A 13,560-nucleotide genomic window follows, 5' to 3' on the forward strand; every position below is an offset into this window, starting at 1 on the left:
TCCATGTCTGGATCATTTTCCTTTCTCCTAATGCGCCCTCCCCCGTCACTCACATCGAGATGTGGCCACTAGCTCCACACACCCCCACCGCGATCACTAGTTAAGTTTTGCCCTTGCCACCGGCCACCCCAGCCCCAGGCAGGACTGCTCCTTTGGTGGGTGCGGGAAGGTGGAACCGGAGGCCGGGAGAAGGGCCGGCGCGCACTCCCACCAACTGCGAGCTCTTTCCTCCCGCCCTTTCCCTGCCTTCTCGTTCGAACCGCCAGGGCTCTGCCCGCCCGCTGCCCATTGGCTGGCTCTCGGCGTCACCGCCTCTGGTACCAGCCCTCTTCGTCCTTGGACCCGCCCTGGAAGCGCGGGGCGGGCCGTGCAACGGGAAGCGGGCGCGCACGCCCGCCGACTCCCGCGCGCCAACCGCCAACGGCCGCCGCCCCGCAAAGGAGGGGCTCAGTCCGCCCAGGTGCCGCGCGCAGGAGGGGCCACGCGTGCGCAGAAGCGCGGCGAGGGGGGGCAAACTTGCCATGGAGAGGGCGGGGCCAGGGGCAGCGGAGGGCGGGCGCGCGAGGGAGGAGGGCGTGGCGAGGGCAACGGGAAGGGTGAATGGAGGGCGGGGCAGTGATTGGGGCCGGGGGGCGGGACTTGGAGTGACCATGGGGGGTGGGGCAGCTAACGGATGTGGCATGGGGCGGGGGTCCAGTCCGGAGGCGGGCTGCCAGGAGGGGGGATTCCCTCTTGCCCCAAGGACGAGTGTCTCGTCGGAGGAAGGGGCTGAGGGGATTCCCTCTCCCACCGGTCCGACTATTCGCGTCCACAGCCGCGGAGGGGCAGCCTCTTGCTCTGCGCCCTCCAGGCCTGTTGGAGGTGAAGGAGGTGGGGTGAGGTGGTGCCCGCCCCCGCCTCCGGCTCCTCCTTCCTCCCCGTCCTCCCCTCCCACTACCCTCCCCCAAAGCCGGTCCGTTCCTCCCCTCCCCTCCCTCCCACCCCCCCTTCGCCGCCTCCTCCTCCTCCTGCTGCCGCTGCTTTGGCTGCTGCGTCATACGCCCCTGAGCCGCCGGGACGGAGGGGCTGGGCCTGGGGACCCCCCGGCCTCCGCCTGCACGCCCCCAGACGCCCGGACGTGCCCTCCCCGCGCGGGGGGCTCGCCTAGGTTTCCCACGTTTGCCCCTGCCCGGCTCCCGGCGGCCCCAGCTGTCACCGGTAAGGAGGCGGCAGGAGGCGCCGGTGGGGGGGGGGCAGGAGCAGGGGGTCGGTGCGCAGGGCGCAGGCGGGAGAGCCTCTCCTCCCTGGCCTTGGGTCGGGCAGGGTGGACTCAAGTGCCTTCTCGGACTTGCGGTCATGGGGAGTAGAGACCGCGACTGGGACACGCCCCCCTCCTGGGGCACTCAGGGAAGTTATCTAACCCGGGGTAGGGAGCCCCGAATTTGAGGGTGACTCGACATAACCTGGCACCAGGATGGTTGTTCCTAACGAGGCACGCAGGCCCAGGCGACAGCCGTTTCTACTCTGGAAAACATCTCCAGAAAAGCTCCCAAAAACATCTCTGGGCCACAGAGCACCCCAATTATGATACCTCTAAACAGCAGGGGAAGGTGAAACTGAATGGTAACCTTTGCTTCTGCAACCGTCATTTCTCCTAAAATCTCAAAGCCAGGATATAATATCCCAAGAGAGCTCTGGAAGCTGGGAAACTAGAGAACTAGGTTTCGGGGGAGGGGGTGCGGTTAGGAAGAAAAGAGCCAGTCACCAGAGTTGGAAGAGCTGGAGTCAAGAAGCTAGTGACTGGTGCCCAGTGGCTTCCTATCCAGGTGTCTGAGGGATTTGGAGACTGGGAGCACAGATGCTTGATTCTTGACAAAAACAGGCAAAGAAAATGGGGAAGCTTTCTGAGCATTCATAACCGTCTCTTCCCCATCTCTATTCTGGCTAGGCCCCCCCAGGATGCAATGGCGCAGCCCCCCCGGCTGAGCCGCTCTGGTGCCCACTCACTTTGGGACCCAGCTTCCCCTGCTCCCACCTCAGGCCCCAGGCCTCGACTTTGGGAGGGCCAAGATGTGCTGGCCAGGTGGACTGATGGACTGCTATACTTGGGCACCATCAAGAAGGTAAGGCCTTCTACCTCTGACCTCCTTCCCATTCCTCTTATCTAATTCTGCTTCCCATTTCATCCTCTGCGCTCACCCATTCCAGGTGGACAGTGCTCGGGAAGTGTGCCTGGTCCAGTTTGAGGACGATTCCCAGTTTCTGGTTCTATGGAAAGACATCAGCCCTGGTGAGACCCTAGCTATCTGAGATTGTACATCCCGTTAAGAACCTGGCTTGGGAGGCAGAAAGGGGTTTAAGGGCAAGGCCCCTGACACTATCTTCCCTCACAGCTGCCCTCCCTGGGGAGGAACTCCTCTGTTGTGTCTGTCGCTCCGAGACTGTGGTCCCTGGGAATCGTTTGGTCAGCTGTGAGAAGTGTCGCCACGGTGAGAGGGCAGGACACCTGAATGGTCCAGTTTTCCCTTGGCCTTCCAGGCTGCCTCTGGCCCTTCCCTATAGCACTGGTTCTTATGTCCTGTCCTGGCCTCCAGTCTCCAGGCCACCACTCTGGCCAATCTTTTCAAGCCTATAACCTCATCCTCTTCCAGCACAGGGAGAGGCACACATGGAAAGGGGTGGTGTAAGCTTTGCAGGCAGAGTGTGGTTCAAATACACCCTTTCTTAACCATATGACCTTGGGCAAGTCCCTAAACGTCTAGGAGCCTCAGTTCTCTCACTTGTAAAATAAGGATAATGCACCCACCCTAGCAGGACCATGGTCAAGGATTAAATGAGGTGGGTAAAACTACTCCTATCCCAATACTAAGCACACACAGGTATGCAATGCAATAAGCAGTCTACTATCAACATTATCATTATTCAGCTTATCATCAGGACTGCCATGTTCCAAGGGCCCCAGCCCCTGGAGAGGGAGAGGGCGCATCCTGGGTCTGCCGCCAGTGTGTCTTTGCGATCGCCACCAAGGTAAAGACACCTCTCCGTTACCCCTTCCTGTGGAAGCCTCCCATCCACAGCCTCTCCCAAGCCCTTCCTCTCCCCATCCCTCTGAGGCCTCCCACCTGTTCTGTCTCTGCAGAGGGGGGGTGCACTGAAGAAGGGCCCCTATGCCCGGGCCATGCTGGGGATGAAGCTCTCTTTGCCATATGGACTAAAGGGGCTGGACTGGGATGCTGGACATCTGAGCAACCGACAGCAGAGCTACTGTTACTGTGGTGGCCCTGGGGAGTGAGTAATGAGGGGTGGCGGGTTATGGAATAAGTGATGTGAGAGAGCCCAGGGAAAGAAGAAAGAACAGAGTGTGGGGAGCACTGAGGGGGATGGGAGGTAGGTGATAAGCAGGGTTTGGGGCAGGTATGGGGACGGGGGCATCTGGAGGCTACTAGTCCTCTAGTGTTCCCCCTCAGGTGGAATCTGAAAATGCTGCAGTGTCGCAGCTGCCTGCAGTGGTTCCATGAGGCCTGCACCCAGTGTCTGAGCAAGCCCCTCCTCTACGGAGACAGGTGAGACCAGGGCAGACTCTCCAGGAGGCAAGGACACCCTCTGGCTTTGTGCTCCACTCTCACGGTTCCCCAGGCCCTTCTCCCCTTCAGTCTCTTCCCAGCCTCTGCAGCGTTTTCTCACCTGTTGGCCCCATCCTTGCTTGAGTCCGCCATGGCATGGCATAGTTTTCCTGAATAACGTGTATTCTTTCTCTCTTGCCCATGTGCAGGTTCTACGAGTTTGAATGCTGTGTGTGCCGGGGGGGCCCTGAGAAGGTCCGGAGGCTACAGCTTCGCTGGTGAGCTGGATTGAGCACGACTTCAGCATAACTCTCAGCACCCCCAGTATTTCACCCTACATGCCTCAGCCTCCCACTTTGAACTCCCCTGGCTTTTGTAATGTTTCTGGGTCCTTGACAACTTGTTGTTTCTCCAGGGTGGACGTGGCCCATCTTGTTCTCTATCACCTCAGTGTTTGCTGTAAGAAGAAGTACTTTGATTTTGACCGTGAAATCCTTCCCTTCACCTCTGAGAATTGGGACAGTTTGCTCCTGGGGGAGGTAAGGGGTTGTGGAATTTGGGGGTTGGGGTGGGACAGGGAGATGTAGGGGAAAGGGGAAGAGGGAAATCACTGCTCCCCTGATCCCATTTTCCTCTGCCAGCTTTCAGACACCCCCAAGGGAGAACGTTCTTCCAAGCTCCTCTCTGCTCTCAACAGCCACAAGGACCGGTGAGTTGGAGAGAGAAGGGGAGACAAGAGGGAGGCTCAGAAAGAGATGGAGATTTGGAAGTTGGGGAGGGGAGGGGCTGTAACCCACCTGGAACATGACTGAAAGGGATTGAGGAGTGGCCTAAGGGGAACATTATCTATAGCACTGACCCTGTATCGTTCCTCTCTTCGCCCAGTTTCATTTCAGGGAGGGAGATTAAGAAGAGGAAGTGTTTGTTTGGTCTCCATGCTCGGACCCCTCCCCCCGTGGAGCCCCCTACTGGAGATGGAGCTCCCACCAGGTCACTGGTCCAGAGGGGATGGGATAAATTCTTAGGGTATTAGTCTGGGGGAGTGTATGTCTAGAAATGGGGAGGTCTTTGGGGTGTCCGGGAGGGGGCTGGGGGGATAAGGAGGCCTCTTACAGCTTCCCTTCAGGGCAGGGCCCTGGGGGAGGGGTCTCACGTCCCCTGGGGAAGCGCCGGAGGCCGGAGCCAGAGCCCCTGAGGAGGAGGCAGCAGGGGAAAGTGGAGGAGCTGGGGCCACCCTCAGCAGTGCGCAATCAGCCCGAGCCCCGGGAGCTGAGGGAGCGGGCTCGTCTGCAGAGGGCACTGCAGGTACAGGGGCAGGGGAACCCCATGGGGCAAATGGTGGGATGTGGGAAGGAATCAAGGATTATCTCTCAGTCCTTTGCCCCTTCTTCTAGGCCTCAGTGTCTCCACCACCCCCCAGCCCTAACCAGAATTACCAGGGCAGCAGCGGCTACAACTTCCGGCCCACAGATGCCCGCTGCCTGCCCAGGTCAGTGCTCCTCTACCCCGCAACAAGATATGTTCCCAATTATTTACATCCCCCCTCTGGACCTTCTCGGCCAGAATTCTTTGCTCTCCCCCTTGGCTACCGACTTCTTTTCCTAGAGAGACTTCAGAACCAATATCTAGTACCCATTATTTGGGGATATGGGAGCCCCTAGGGGTAGTGTTTGAGCTCTGCACTTCCCAGGGGAAGGAGGTCCTGTTCCCCTGCTTCAGGTCCTGACTTTCCCCTCCCCAACCCCAGCAGCCCCATCCGGATGTTCGCTTCCTTCCACCCTTCTGCCAGCACCGCAGGGACCTCTGGGGACGGTGAACCCCCAGACAGGTAAGATTCTATCCTGTATTTCCAGTGATGCCCCTCTTCCCCTCTAGGTTCCTCAAGTTTCTTAGCCTCTAACCATTTCTGTTTCCCTGGATCCACATGTGGCCCCCATTTCTGGTCAGGACTTGTCTACATCTGTCTAGACTCACAACTACCTTTTCTCCCTAGGTCACCCCTGGAACTTCACATTGGTTTCCCCACAGACATCCCTAAAAGTGCCCCCCACTCGTTGACTGCCTCGTCTTCCTCAGTCCCAGCCCCATCCCCAGGTCTTCCTAGACGCTCAGCACCCCCTTCTCCCTTGTGCCGTAGTTTGCCTCCTGGGACTGGAGGAGGAGTCCGAGGTGGGGTTGGCTACCTGTCCCGAGGGGACCCTGTCCGGGTCCTTGCTCGGAGAGTACGGCCTGATGGCTCTGTACAGTACCTGGTTGAGTGGGGAGGAGGAGGCATCTTCTGAATAGCATGCCTCTGCCCACCTCCCCATCCACACACACCGGCACTTTCATTCCCTGACCTCTGACCTCACCTACAGCTGGGATGTACCTGGAGAGATAGGGAGTAATTCTCCCTACTGCCCAGGCTGGAATCCAAGTGGGAGGGTGGGGAAGAGGCTCTCTTCTCTACCCATCCAGGATTCCTGACCCTCCCATCCTTCTCATTTCCTTTGATGTTATTTTGTTACAGCTTTTTAAATATTTTTAAAAATTATTTAACCCCTGGGGGCAGAGACTGAGGAGGGGGTGATAATAAGGGATCCCAGACTCTGTATGGTTGAAATAAAGAGAAATAAACAAATTTAGCAGCTCTGAGTCATTCTGAAAAGTGGAGAAAAATACAGGGACCAGAAGTACTTCTTCACTTCCCCAAGCAAATCTGTATATGACAAGGAAAAAAGGCAAAAGGCAGAAAGAACCAAAGATAGGATTTAATGGAGGCCCATTTATCACCTGTAAGTCAGAGGGCATTGAAGTATCTGAGGGGATCATGGCAGGAACAGGGTTCCTCATGGTAGGACTGTGCTGGAGTCAGAAACTGACTCTGTGACCTGGCGCACCCAGTGCAGGTACGGGGAGTTCCCCTGCTCTACAGGCAATGCAATCACCTCAGCCACTTCGTAAGGGTGCACAGACCTACGAAATAGATTGGGGGGGGGCAGTGCAGGGGGTTACTCAAAGATTTACCCAAAGGAGCCCGCCCCACAGTACACACCGTCACCCCTATTCGTCTCAAAGTTCTCACCGAACAAAATCTGTCAAAGCTGGAACCAAGGAGCTTTGGGTTTTGATCATCTAAGGAGCAAACATAAACATGGTTGAATTAGGGTGGGACTGATTTCAGGATATCAGGTAAGGAATAAGGGTAAAAGGGGTCAGGGAATTAGGGAAGTTTTGTTGGGGGGAGGGGAATGTTTCTCACCATCAGCACCTCACTGTCTTCCTCAATCTTTCCCTTCCACTCATAGCTGAAAAGATCAGAGAGGGGTGGAAAGTCGGAGGGAGCAAAGATTTTGCCTAGGAAAAAAGCTGCCAGTCAGCCCCTAGATAGAGGTTAACCCCCCCAGCTCCTATGACTCACATGGATGTAATCTTAGGGATGAGGTTAACGCAGGCTGCTAGGTGCTTCTCCACCACAGCCCTAAAGATGAAGAGATAGCCAAATTCAGAGCGCCTCATGACCCTGATTTTTGCACTGGCAGCTCAAAGACAGGCTTTCAAAGCTGGAGAAAGCAGAAAGTGGCACTCTCCTTCCCCAACCCCAACTCTCCCTTCACGATCATCCATCCTCACTCCCCACCTGGCGATCTCCTTGGCGACCTTCTCGTTGGGGCAAGTGACGAAGGCTGCGGAGACCGAGCCTGGAACGTAGCTAGAGCCCGAGGCCAGCGAGGGCTGCGACGGGGGGCTTCCAGAAGCCATGGACAACAGGGCTCGGGGTAGCAACAGAAACCGGGAGACCACAGGCAGCAGTGCCGGCATCCAAAGACACGACAGGAGCAGAGCAGCCTGAGAGCGGACGGGGGAGGGGGTGTCAGGCCCCAAATTCAGTCTCTCCCCACAAACACACCAGGAAATTGCACCTGGGAAGCCTTTGCTTGGTTGGACATTCAGGCTCTGCCCTCCCTCTTCTGCACCCCGAAGGAAAATGTCCCTAAAGCTGGGAGAGAAACTTGCAAGATTAAGGCAAAGACTCGGTTTCCACTCACACCTCAGGGGGCCAACCTCTGGGATTTCGGGTGCGGGTAGCGGTCGAGGTTTCGAGGACCGGAAGGGGCGGGACGGGGTCCGTCACTCACCCCTCCACCGAGCAGGACTGCGGGAGCCCGCCCCGTACTCATGCAGCCTACGCTCGTAGAAGAGAGCTGATAACAAAAGCCACACGTTACACGGAGAAAAGACCCCAAGCCCAGAAGAGCGGCCTCTTCTTACCTGGGCGGCAGGCACGTGATGAGAAAACAGCACACACCACGTGACAGTAGAAGCCAGACTACCCGAGCCTCCAGAGCCAGCCAATCCTGGCTCTCACGTGGCTCGGTTTCCCCGCCTCCTAGTGAGGGAGGAGCGCAGGGAGAGTTGACCAATCGATGGCCGGATCTGCAGACTTGCGCGGAAGTGGCACGCCCGTTTCCGTGTAAACCCGAAAGGGCCAGTTGCTGGCAGAGGAGAGTCGCTGCGGCGTTCCACTGTCACGTGAGGGGGGCGGTCCTCTTAGGGGGCGGTACCTCAGTGAGTGACACCAAGTGGCCAATCGCAGGCCAGCCCCGCAGGCCACGTGACTGGAGAGCTGGCGCCAAGAAAGAGGGGCCGGAGACCCCGCAGACTTGATGCGTCAGGCCGTGGGGTGGGGAATTATCCTAAAACCCCGGAGTGTGCCTGTAAATAACAGGCCCTACACTGTTTCTGAGCCCTCAAGGAGTGGGAGGGTCTGAGAACACTAAGCCTCAGGGGGTGAAGAGAGTGCCCCTGCCCTTTTAGTTAGGACTGAAACATGCCTGGGTTTGGGTATGAACACGGTGATCTGAGGAGAAGCCAGCTGTCCCTGGGTAGGGGGGAGTTATTAGGCAGGCACGAGCATGGCAAGACAATGGCTACGTGAGGAAAGATATATTTTAAAAGGATAGAGCAAGATCCTGTAAATGGGATAGAGGACGATGAAAATGGGGATGAGGACGCCTCAGCCCTCCTAACTGAAAACCCAAAGCTTGAGACAGACTGGTGAATCAGAGGAAGTGCAGGTCGGGGATAGTAATGATGGTCTTTTATCCCCTCGTCCCTGCCTATTGCACTCTTACCATCCCCAAGATTGGTCCACCTCTCTCGGCCTTGGGTCTCTTTCCTTTAACTCATCCCCCAAGGAGCCAGGACCTGCCCTACATAACCTCCCTGGGGCCCAAGCACATGCTGTGACCCAAAAATGGAGAGAGTGGCCAAAGAGAAGCGAGAGAAGTGAGAAGAAGCAGCAGAGAAAAAGATTCTTGCTACTCCCCCGACCCAATATTCCCTCTACCTCCAAGGACTGGGGTCAACTGTCTGGTAGTGGATATGCCCGCGGTGTCAGAGTTCTCTCATACTTACCTCTCTAGGGTTGGGGGTATCCCTGAGATCTCCTTCTTTGGATTTGAAGTTTGTCTCTAAGACGGATCTCTAGGGTCTTTCAATATTTGTGTTGGGATCTTTCTCAGGACTGAGTTTACTTCTATGTTTTCTATTTGGGGGGTTTCTGTGTTTCAGGGTCTGCGGCCACATTCTCTGAGGTCTTTTAAACTTTATGAGTTTTGGGCCTTTGAGTTCTCCATTTCTGGGCCAACTGAGTCTCTCTCTCTCTCTCTCCTCCCTCCCCCCAAGTCTTGAATTTCTCTGATCTAAGTTATCAGTCCCTGAGCCTGCAGTTTCTTTGAGAGCTGAGTCTAGGGTCTCTCAGATCTTTCTCTGATCCAAGACCTAATTCTAGGTCTGGGTCTTTCTGAATCTAACCTTATCTTTTCTTTAAGTGTAGGTCTCATGTCTTCTTCTCGAAAATCATCAACTCAGAGTCTAGAGTCTTAAGATTTCTGTGGCTATGGAGAACCTTTATGAGACTAAGATTTTGGTCTTTAGCTCCTCTCTCAGGGGTATCTGGAGTCCTTTTTTTCTGAGATCAAGGGTCCCTTTTCCTCTAGATTTTGGGTCTGTGTCTCAGATTAACTCACGGGGTGGGGGTGAGGTATCTTTCCCTGTGGGTCTGGGGTCTTTCCATCACAGGGTCTGGGGTCTGCATTTTCAGGAACGATCTCTCTCTCTGGTGTGTTTTTGAATCAGGGGTCTCTCTCTCTCTCTCTCTTTCTCTCTCTGGGTCTCCCTGAGTAGGGGTGGGGGCTGCAGAATCTCTCTCCCTCCTCCTCCTCCTGCTCTCTTCGCTCTCGCTCGCTCCCCCGCCCCCCTTCTCTCTCTCTCTCTCTCTCTCTCTGCTGCCGCTGCTGCCGTTGGCTCTTATTCTCCTCCTCCTCCTCCTCTCTCCTCCTCTCTGCTTCTCTCTGCTCCTCTCTCCTCCTCTCTCCTCCTCCTCCTCCACCTCCTCCTCCTTCTCCCCCTCTCTCTCCCCCTCTTTCTCTCTTCTCTTTCTCCCCCGTCCCCCCCCCCGCCCCCTCCCCCCCAGGCCTGATGAGCAGGTCTCGCGCCTCCATCCATCGGGGGAGCATCCCCGCGATGTCCTATGCCCCCTTCAGAGGTACGTGTTGGGGGGAGGGGGAGGGCCAGATGGGGGGCAACAGGGGGAGGGGCAGGGGGCGGGGGAGAGCCGGGGCCAGGGAGGGGGAGGACCGGGAAGGCAGAGATGGGAGCAACGGGGTAGGAGGGATTGGAGGCCAGAGGGATAGGGGTAGTTAAGGAATGGAAGGGCCAGGAATCGGGCCTTGAAGGGGGACTGAGGGGGAAATGATGAAGGGGAAAGAGAGCTCCAGAAAGGGGTGGGAAGGCAGAAGGATTGGGTTGGGGGAAGAGCTGCAGACATAATTTGGGAGTGGGAGCTGAGTGAAAATATCAAAGAAATAGAGGAACAGAGTCTTAGCAGAGGGACTAGGAGGTGAAAATGAAAACAGAGTGGCAAAAAGAGAAGCCAAGAATATAGGGGGACAATGTGGTGGGGCTCAGAGAATGGTAAGGGGTAGAAAAAGAGGATGGAGGGAGAGAAGGGGCCAGATGGAGAGAGAGGGAGGCTGTGGAGGGGTGGGGGATGGAGGGTCCAGATGGAGGGAAGAGAGGAGAGAGAAGGAATGGGTTGGGGGAGGGGAGACCAGGGCAGGGGGAGGACCAAATTATATGTGTGTTTGGGGGGGGCAGGTACAAGTATGATTGAGTGATGGGAATAGGGACCAGGTTAGGATCCTCATTAAGGCTCCTGACCAGTGAAATGTAGCCCCTGGGGTCTTAGCGCTCTCTTCACTTCATCACTTTTACCCCCTTCCCCCACCTCCAATCCTATTTGCATTCCCCCTCCCTCCTCTGCTGTCCATCACCTATATCTTTCCCCCCATATGGTGTCCGTTCCTTATATGAGTCCCCCTTCTGTCCTTCCCCTATATCAGTCCCCCTCTGATGCCCATTCTCTCTCCCCCTGTCTTCTGTATGGTAGCTCCCTTATATTTCTGCCAGCTCTCTACCCCCTCCTTCTTGACCCCCTTGTCCTGGCCTCTTTGCTAGGTCTGCTTCATTTCCTCTGCCCCATGTCCAGTTGAGCCCTTCTGGTGTACTCCCTTGTCCCTAAGTATTTACCATCATCTCTGTCTCCTCTTTTAGATCATCACTGTTATTTGTCCCCCAGCCCATTCTCTGTTCCCTACCCCACTCCCCATCTTGTCACCACAAGTCTATGCCTACCACTTTCCCTTAATACCTCAGCCCTTACCACCATTCCTCTTGTCTCCTGGGGTGTTGGAGACTTGAGGGGCAAAGACATAGGTTTTGATGGTTAGAACAGGGTCTACAAGGGATCCCCATCTGAGAAATCTCATCTTGTGGGATTTCTCATCCTAGCAGATTTCCCCCCTTTCTCAGCCATGTTCCTCTGCCTCTTGAATCTGCCTCCCAGAATCATTCTTCCCTAAATGCAGTGTGTGTGTGTGTGTGTGTGTGTGTGTGTTTCTAGAGTTGCTCCTAAGCTAAGTTCCTTGTGTCTTCCCCTGCTCCCAGGAAAAAGGTACCCCTTGAAGTCTAACCTGCCTCCCTAAGCTGCAGCCTGAACCAGCTCCTCCCAAAATGATCATGTGTACCAACAGATTTCTCCTCTGGGTGTACTGAGTGTGTGAGTGCGGTGGGCATACTGCCTGCAATGTCTGCAGTCAGAGCCTAGGTATTGGTGATCTCTGTATCTACCGAGTATTAGTTAGAGTCCCCAAGATGGCATTGAGATAAAGTTTCAAAGTACTGTGCTTTCTAGATAGTGGACCTTCTGGGGGCTCATCTCTTAACTCTGATCTAGAGGTTGGGTAAATTTGAGGGGCATATTTGCGGACAGAAAAGGGCTGGATTTTTCAGAACTCTCCTACTCAGGACATTCTGTAGGAAAGAAGCTCAAAGGCCAGTTCTGCAGTATACCCACGGTTAATTATCCCATAAAGGTGACAGAATTTTATTTTTCTTCCTCTAAACTCTCACTCTGATACCTTAAGCCTAATTTTATCACTTTGATATCCCCAATCTGACTTCTCTTACCTCAGTGAGGTCTGTCTCGTGTCCCTGTGATGGTATGCAGCCTTAGGGTTTTTAAGGAGAGGTAGTTTGTAGGAAGAAAAGGCATAGCAAGAGGAACAGCAAAATTGGACAACAGGGATCCTCGGGGCATCTCTGAGCATGGACGACACTTGGTCTACTATTCTGCTCTTCTGGAAGTTTTGTTCTCATCTCCAGCTCTCATCTTTGGAGGCCCTTCTATGTCATCAGGCCTGGATATTCCTGTCTTCCCCACCCACTTCGTCCTCAGGCTCCTCACTGTGCCTTGGGGATGCTCCTAATTTGTGGTGTTGGCTTCTGTCCTGTCCATGGAGACTAGGTGGGGGGTGGGAGGAGAGAATATTGGATCTTTGATCTCTGGACATGGAATGGGGGAAGAGATCAATTTGGTCTCTGCTCACCCAAACAAGGGCATATTCCCCACCTTCTCCTGCCCTGGCCCCTCCACAGCCAGATGCTGACAAAAGCCATCTTCTCCTTACCTCAAGAATCAGAACTCTCCCCAAAGAATGAACAGGGTTGGACTGGGGAGGAGGGTGCAGAGGAGAAAGAAGAGGTGGGGGGAGGCCCTCTCATGTCTCTTACTCTGTAAACAGGGAAGCTCTCCCACTTCCTCTCTTTTCCAGATGTTGAGCTCTCAGAGTCTCATGATCCCAATGTTCCTACACACACCTCCATCCTTCTTTTCCACAGCTGTGTAGCTTTCCTCTTACTCTCTTGCAGACAGGTGGTGCCAACCTTCCAAGTTCTTGTCTTCTGCAGTTATTTGGATGTCCTTCCTTTTCCCAGACACCTGCCACCAACCTCTCTGTGTATTTTTCTTCTGCTAATTTTGCTGCATCTCTACCTTTTTATTTTCCTGAAGTGGATGGAAAGTTCACTCACCTTTCTCTGCCCCCAAACGTGTACCCTCTCTGTCATGATAGAATTCTCCTCCCTGAACCACCACTCTGTATTTCTTCCCCCAAGTCCATAGAGCCTCCTGTGATGTTATTCTCCTTCTCTCTTTTCCCCAGATGTAAAGGCTTGTCTTGTGTTCCTTAAAGTTACCAGGTGCCTCACCCACAACTATGATCTCAGGGTGGGTGGGGTCCCCTTCTCCCAGTTTGTGGGTGCTCTTCTTGCCATTTTAGGCCTCTGCTCCCATATGCATAGAAGCCTCCCTTACTGTTTCTGTGTGTCTCTGTCCCCCAGATGTACGGGGACCCCCTATGCACCGAACCCAATACGTTCATTCCCCATATGATCGTCCTGGTTGGAACCCTCGGTTCTGCATCATCTCGGGAAACCAGCTGCTCATGCTGGATGAGGACGAGGTGAGCAGGGTGAGGAGGTTGGGAAAAGACCTGTGGGAGAATGGGAAGCAAACAATGGGGAAAGTCCTAATTAGTGATGAGGGGAGAGACACAAAGAAGGCAAAGAAGAGAGACATTTGCAAATGGTGGGAGGAGGGTGGCCATTGAGACTTGGGTTGGGGTGTGATAAAAGG

The 13,560-nt window shown here is 55.1% G+C and overlaps 3 protein-coding genes across 9 annotated transcripts in view; 2 read left to right on the top strand and 1 right to left on the bottom strand.

Moving 5' to 3' along the window:
* Positions 1 to 995: 995 nt before the first annotated feature.
* Positions 996 to 6,162, top strand: PHF1 (PHD finger protein 1). 4 transcript variants are annotated; one of them, XM_069487616.1, is made up of 15 exons: positions 996 to 1,197; positions 1,928 to 2,102; positions 2,188 to 2,269; positions 2,373 to 2,468; positions 2,906 to 3,006; positions 3,119 to 3,267; positions 3,447 to 3,542; positions 3,752 to 3,820; positions 3,958 to 4,081; positions 4,184 to 4,251; positions 4,428 to 4,532; positions 4,658 to 4,847; positions 4,937 to 5,031; positions 5,290 to 5,370; positions 5,536 to 6,162. In XM_069487616.1, exons 2-15 carry the CDS (start codon positions 1,944 to 1,946, stop codon positions 5,822 to 5,824), a joined length of 1,704 nt encoding a protein of 567 aa, XP_069343717.1. In that variant the 5' UTR covers positions 996 to 1,197; positions 1,928 to 1,943; the 3' UTR covers positions 5,825 to 6,162. The 4 variants fall into 4 exon arrangements, with proteins under 4 accessions (XP_069343717.1, XP_069343720.1, XP_069343719.1 ...); XM_069487618.1 differs by having other exon boundaries at positions 1,009 to 1,197; positions 5,293 to 5,370; positions 5,536 to 6,122; XM_069487617.1 differs by lacking the exon at positions 996 to 1,197 and adding an exon at positions 1,571 to 1,602 and having other exon boundaries at positions 5,536 to 6,122.
* Positions 6,163 to 6,164: 2 nt separating this feature from the next.
* On the bottom strand, positions 6,165 to 7,872 carry CUTA (cutA divalent cation tolerance homolog). Of its 3 annotated transcripts, XM_069487620.1 has the most exons (7): positions 7,794 to 7,844; positions 7,661 to 7,726; positions 7,162 to 7,370; positions 6,943 to 7,002; positions 6,784 to 6,829; positions 6,607 to 6,656; positions 6,207 to 6,497 (listed from the first exon to the last, which is right to left on the bottom strand). In XM_069487620.1, exons 2-7 carry the CDS (start codon positions 7,700 to 7,702, stop codon positions 6,371 to 6,373), a joined length of 534 nt encoding a protein of 177 aa, XP_069343721.1. In that variant the 5' UTR covers positions 7,703 to 7,726; positions 7,794 to 7,844; the 3' UTR covers positions 6,207 to 6,370. The 3 variants fall into 3 exon arrangements, with proteins under 3 accessions (XP_069343723.1, XP_069343721.1, XP_069343722.1); XM_069487622.1 differs by lacking the exon at positions 7,661 to 7,726 and having other exon boundaries at positions 6,165 to 6,497; positions 7,794 to 7,872; XM_069487621.1 differs by lacking the exons at positions 7,661 to 7,726; positions 7,794 to 7,844 and adding an exon at positions 7,573 to 7,648 and having other exon boundaries at positions 6,208 to 6,497.
* A 1,928-nt stretch (positions 7,873 to 9,800) lies between these two features.
* The window catches only part of SYNGAP1 (synaptic Ras GTPase activating protein 1), a 31,502-nt gene continuing 27,742 nt past the window's right edge, over positions 9,801 to 13,560 (top strand). The window contains exons 1-2 of one of the 2 annotated variants that reach the window (XM_069488268.1): positions 9,801 to 10,071; positions 13,266 to 13,387. In XM_069488268.1, the coding sequence (XP_069344369.1) occupies positions 10,005 to 10,071; positions 13,266 to 13,387 (189 nt within the window). In that variant the 5' untranslated portion in view covers positions 9,801 to 10,004. The remainder of the gene's footprint in view (positions 10,072 to 13,265; positions 13,388 to 13,560) is intronic. The other variant, XM_069488269.1, reaches the window with a different exon arrangement.

Source organism: Eulemur rufifrons, chromosome 15, assembly GCF_041146395.1.
Source record: "Eulemur rufifrons isolate Redbay chromosome 15, OSU_ERuf_1, whole genome shotgun sequence".
NCBI lineage: Eukaryota > Metazoa > Chordata > Mammalia > Primates > Lemuridae > Eulemur > Eulemur rufifrons.

Excerpts from the sequence above, each read along its gene's own strand:
- PHF1 (XM_069487616.1), top strand. The coding sequence starts at position 1,944 with ATGGCGCAGCCCCCCCGGCTGAGCCGCTCTGGTGCCCACTCACTTTGG. Across the intron at positions 4,848-4,936 it reads GTCTGCAGAGGGCACTGCAG|GCCTCAGTGTCTCCACCACC; the intron begins GTACAGGGGCAG and ends CCCTTCTTCTAG. Across the intron at positions 5,371-5,535 it reads GACGGTGAACCCCCAGACAG|GTCACCCCTGGAACTTCACA; the intron begins GTAAGATTCTAT and ends TTTTCTCCCTAG.
- CUTA (XM_069487620.1), bottom strand. The coding sequence starts at position 7,702 with ATGAGTACGGGGCGGGCTCCCGCAGTCCTGCTCGGTGGAGGG. Across the intron at positions 7,003-7,161 it reads GTCGCCAAGGAGATCGCCAG|GGCTGTGGTGGAGAAGCACC; the intron begins GTGGGGAGTGAG and ends CTTCATCTTTAG. Across the intron at positions 6,498-6,606 it reads GCTTTGACAGATTTTGTTCG|GTCTGTGCACCCTTACGAAG; the intron begins GTGAGAACTTTG and ends TCTATTTCGTAG.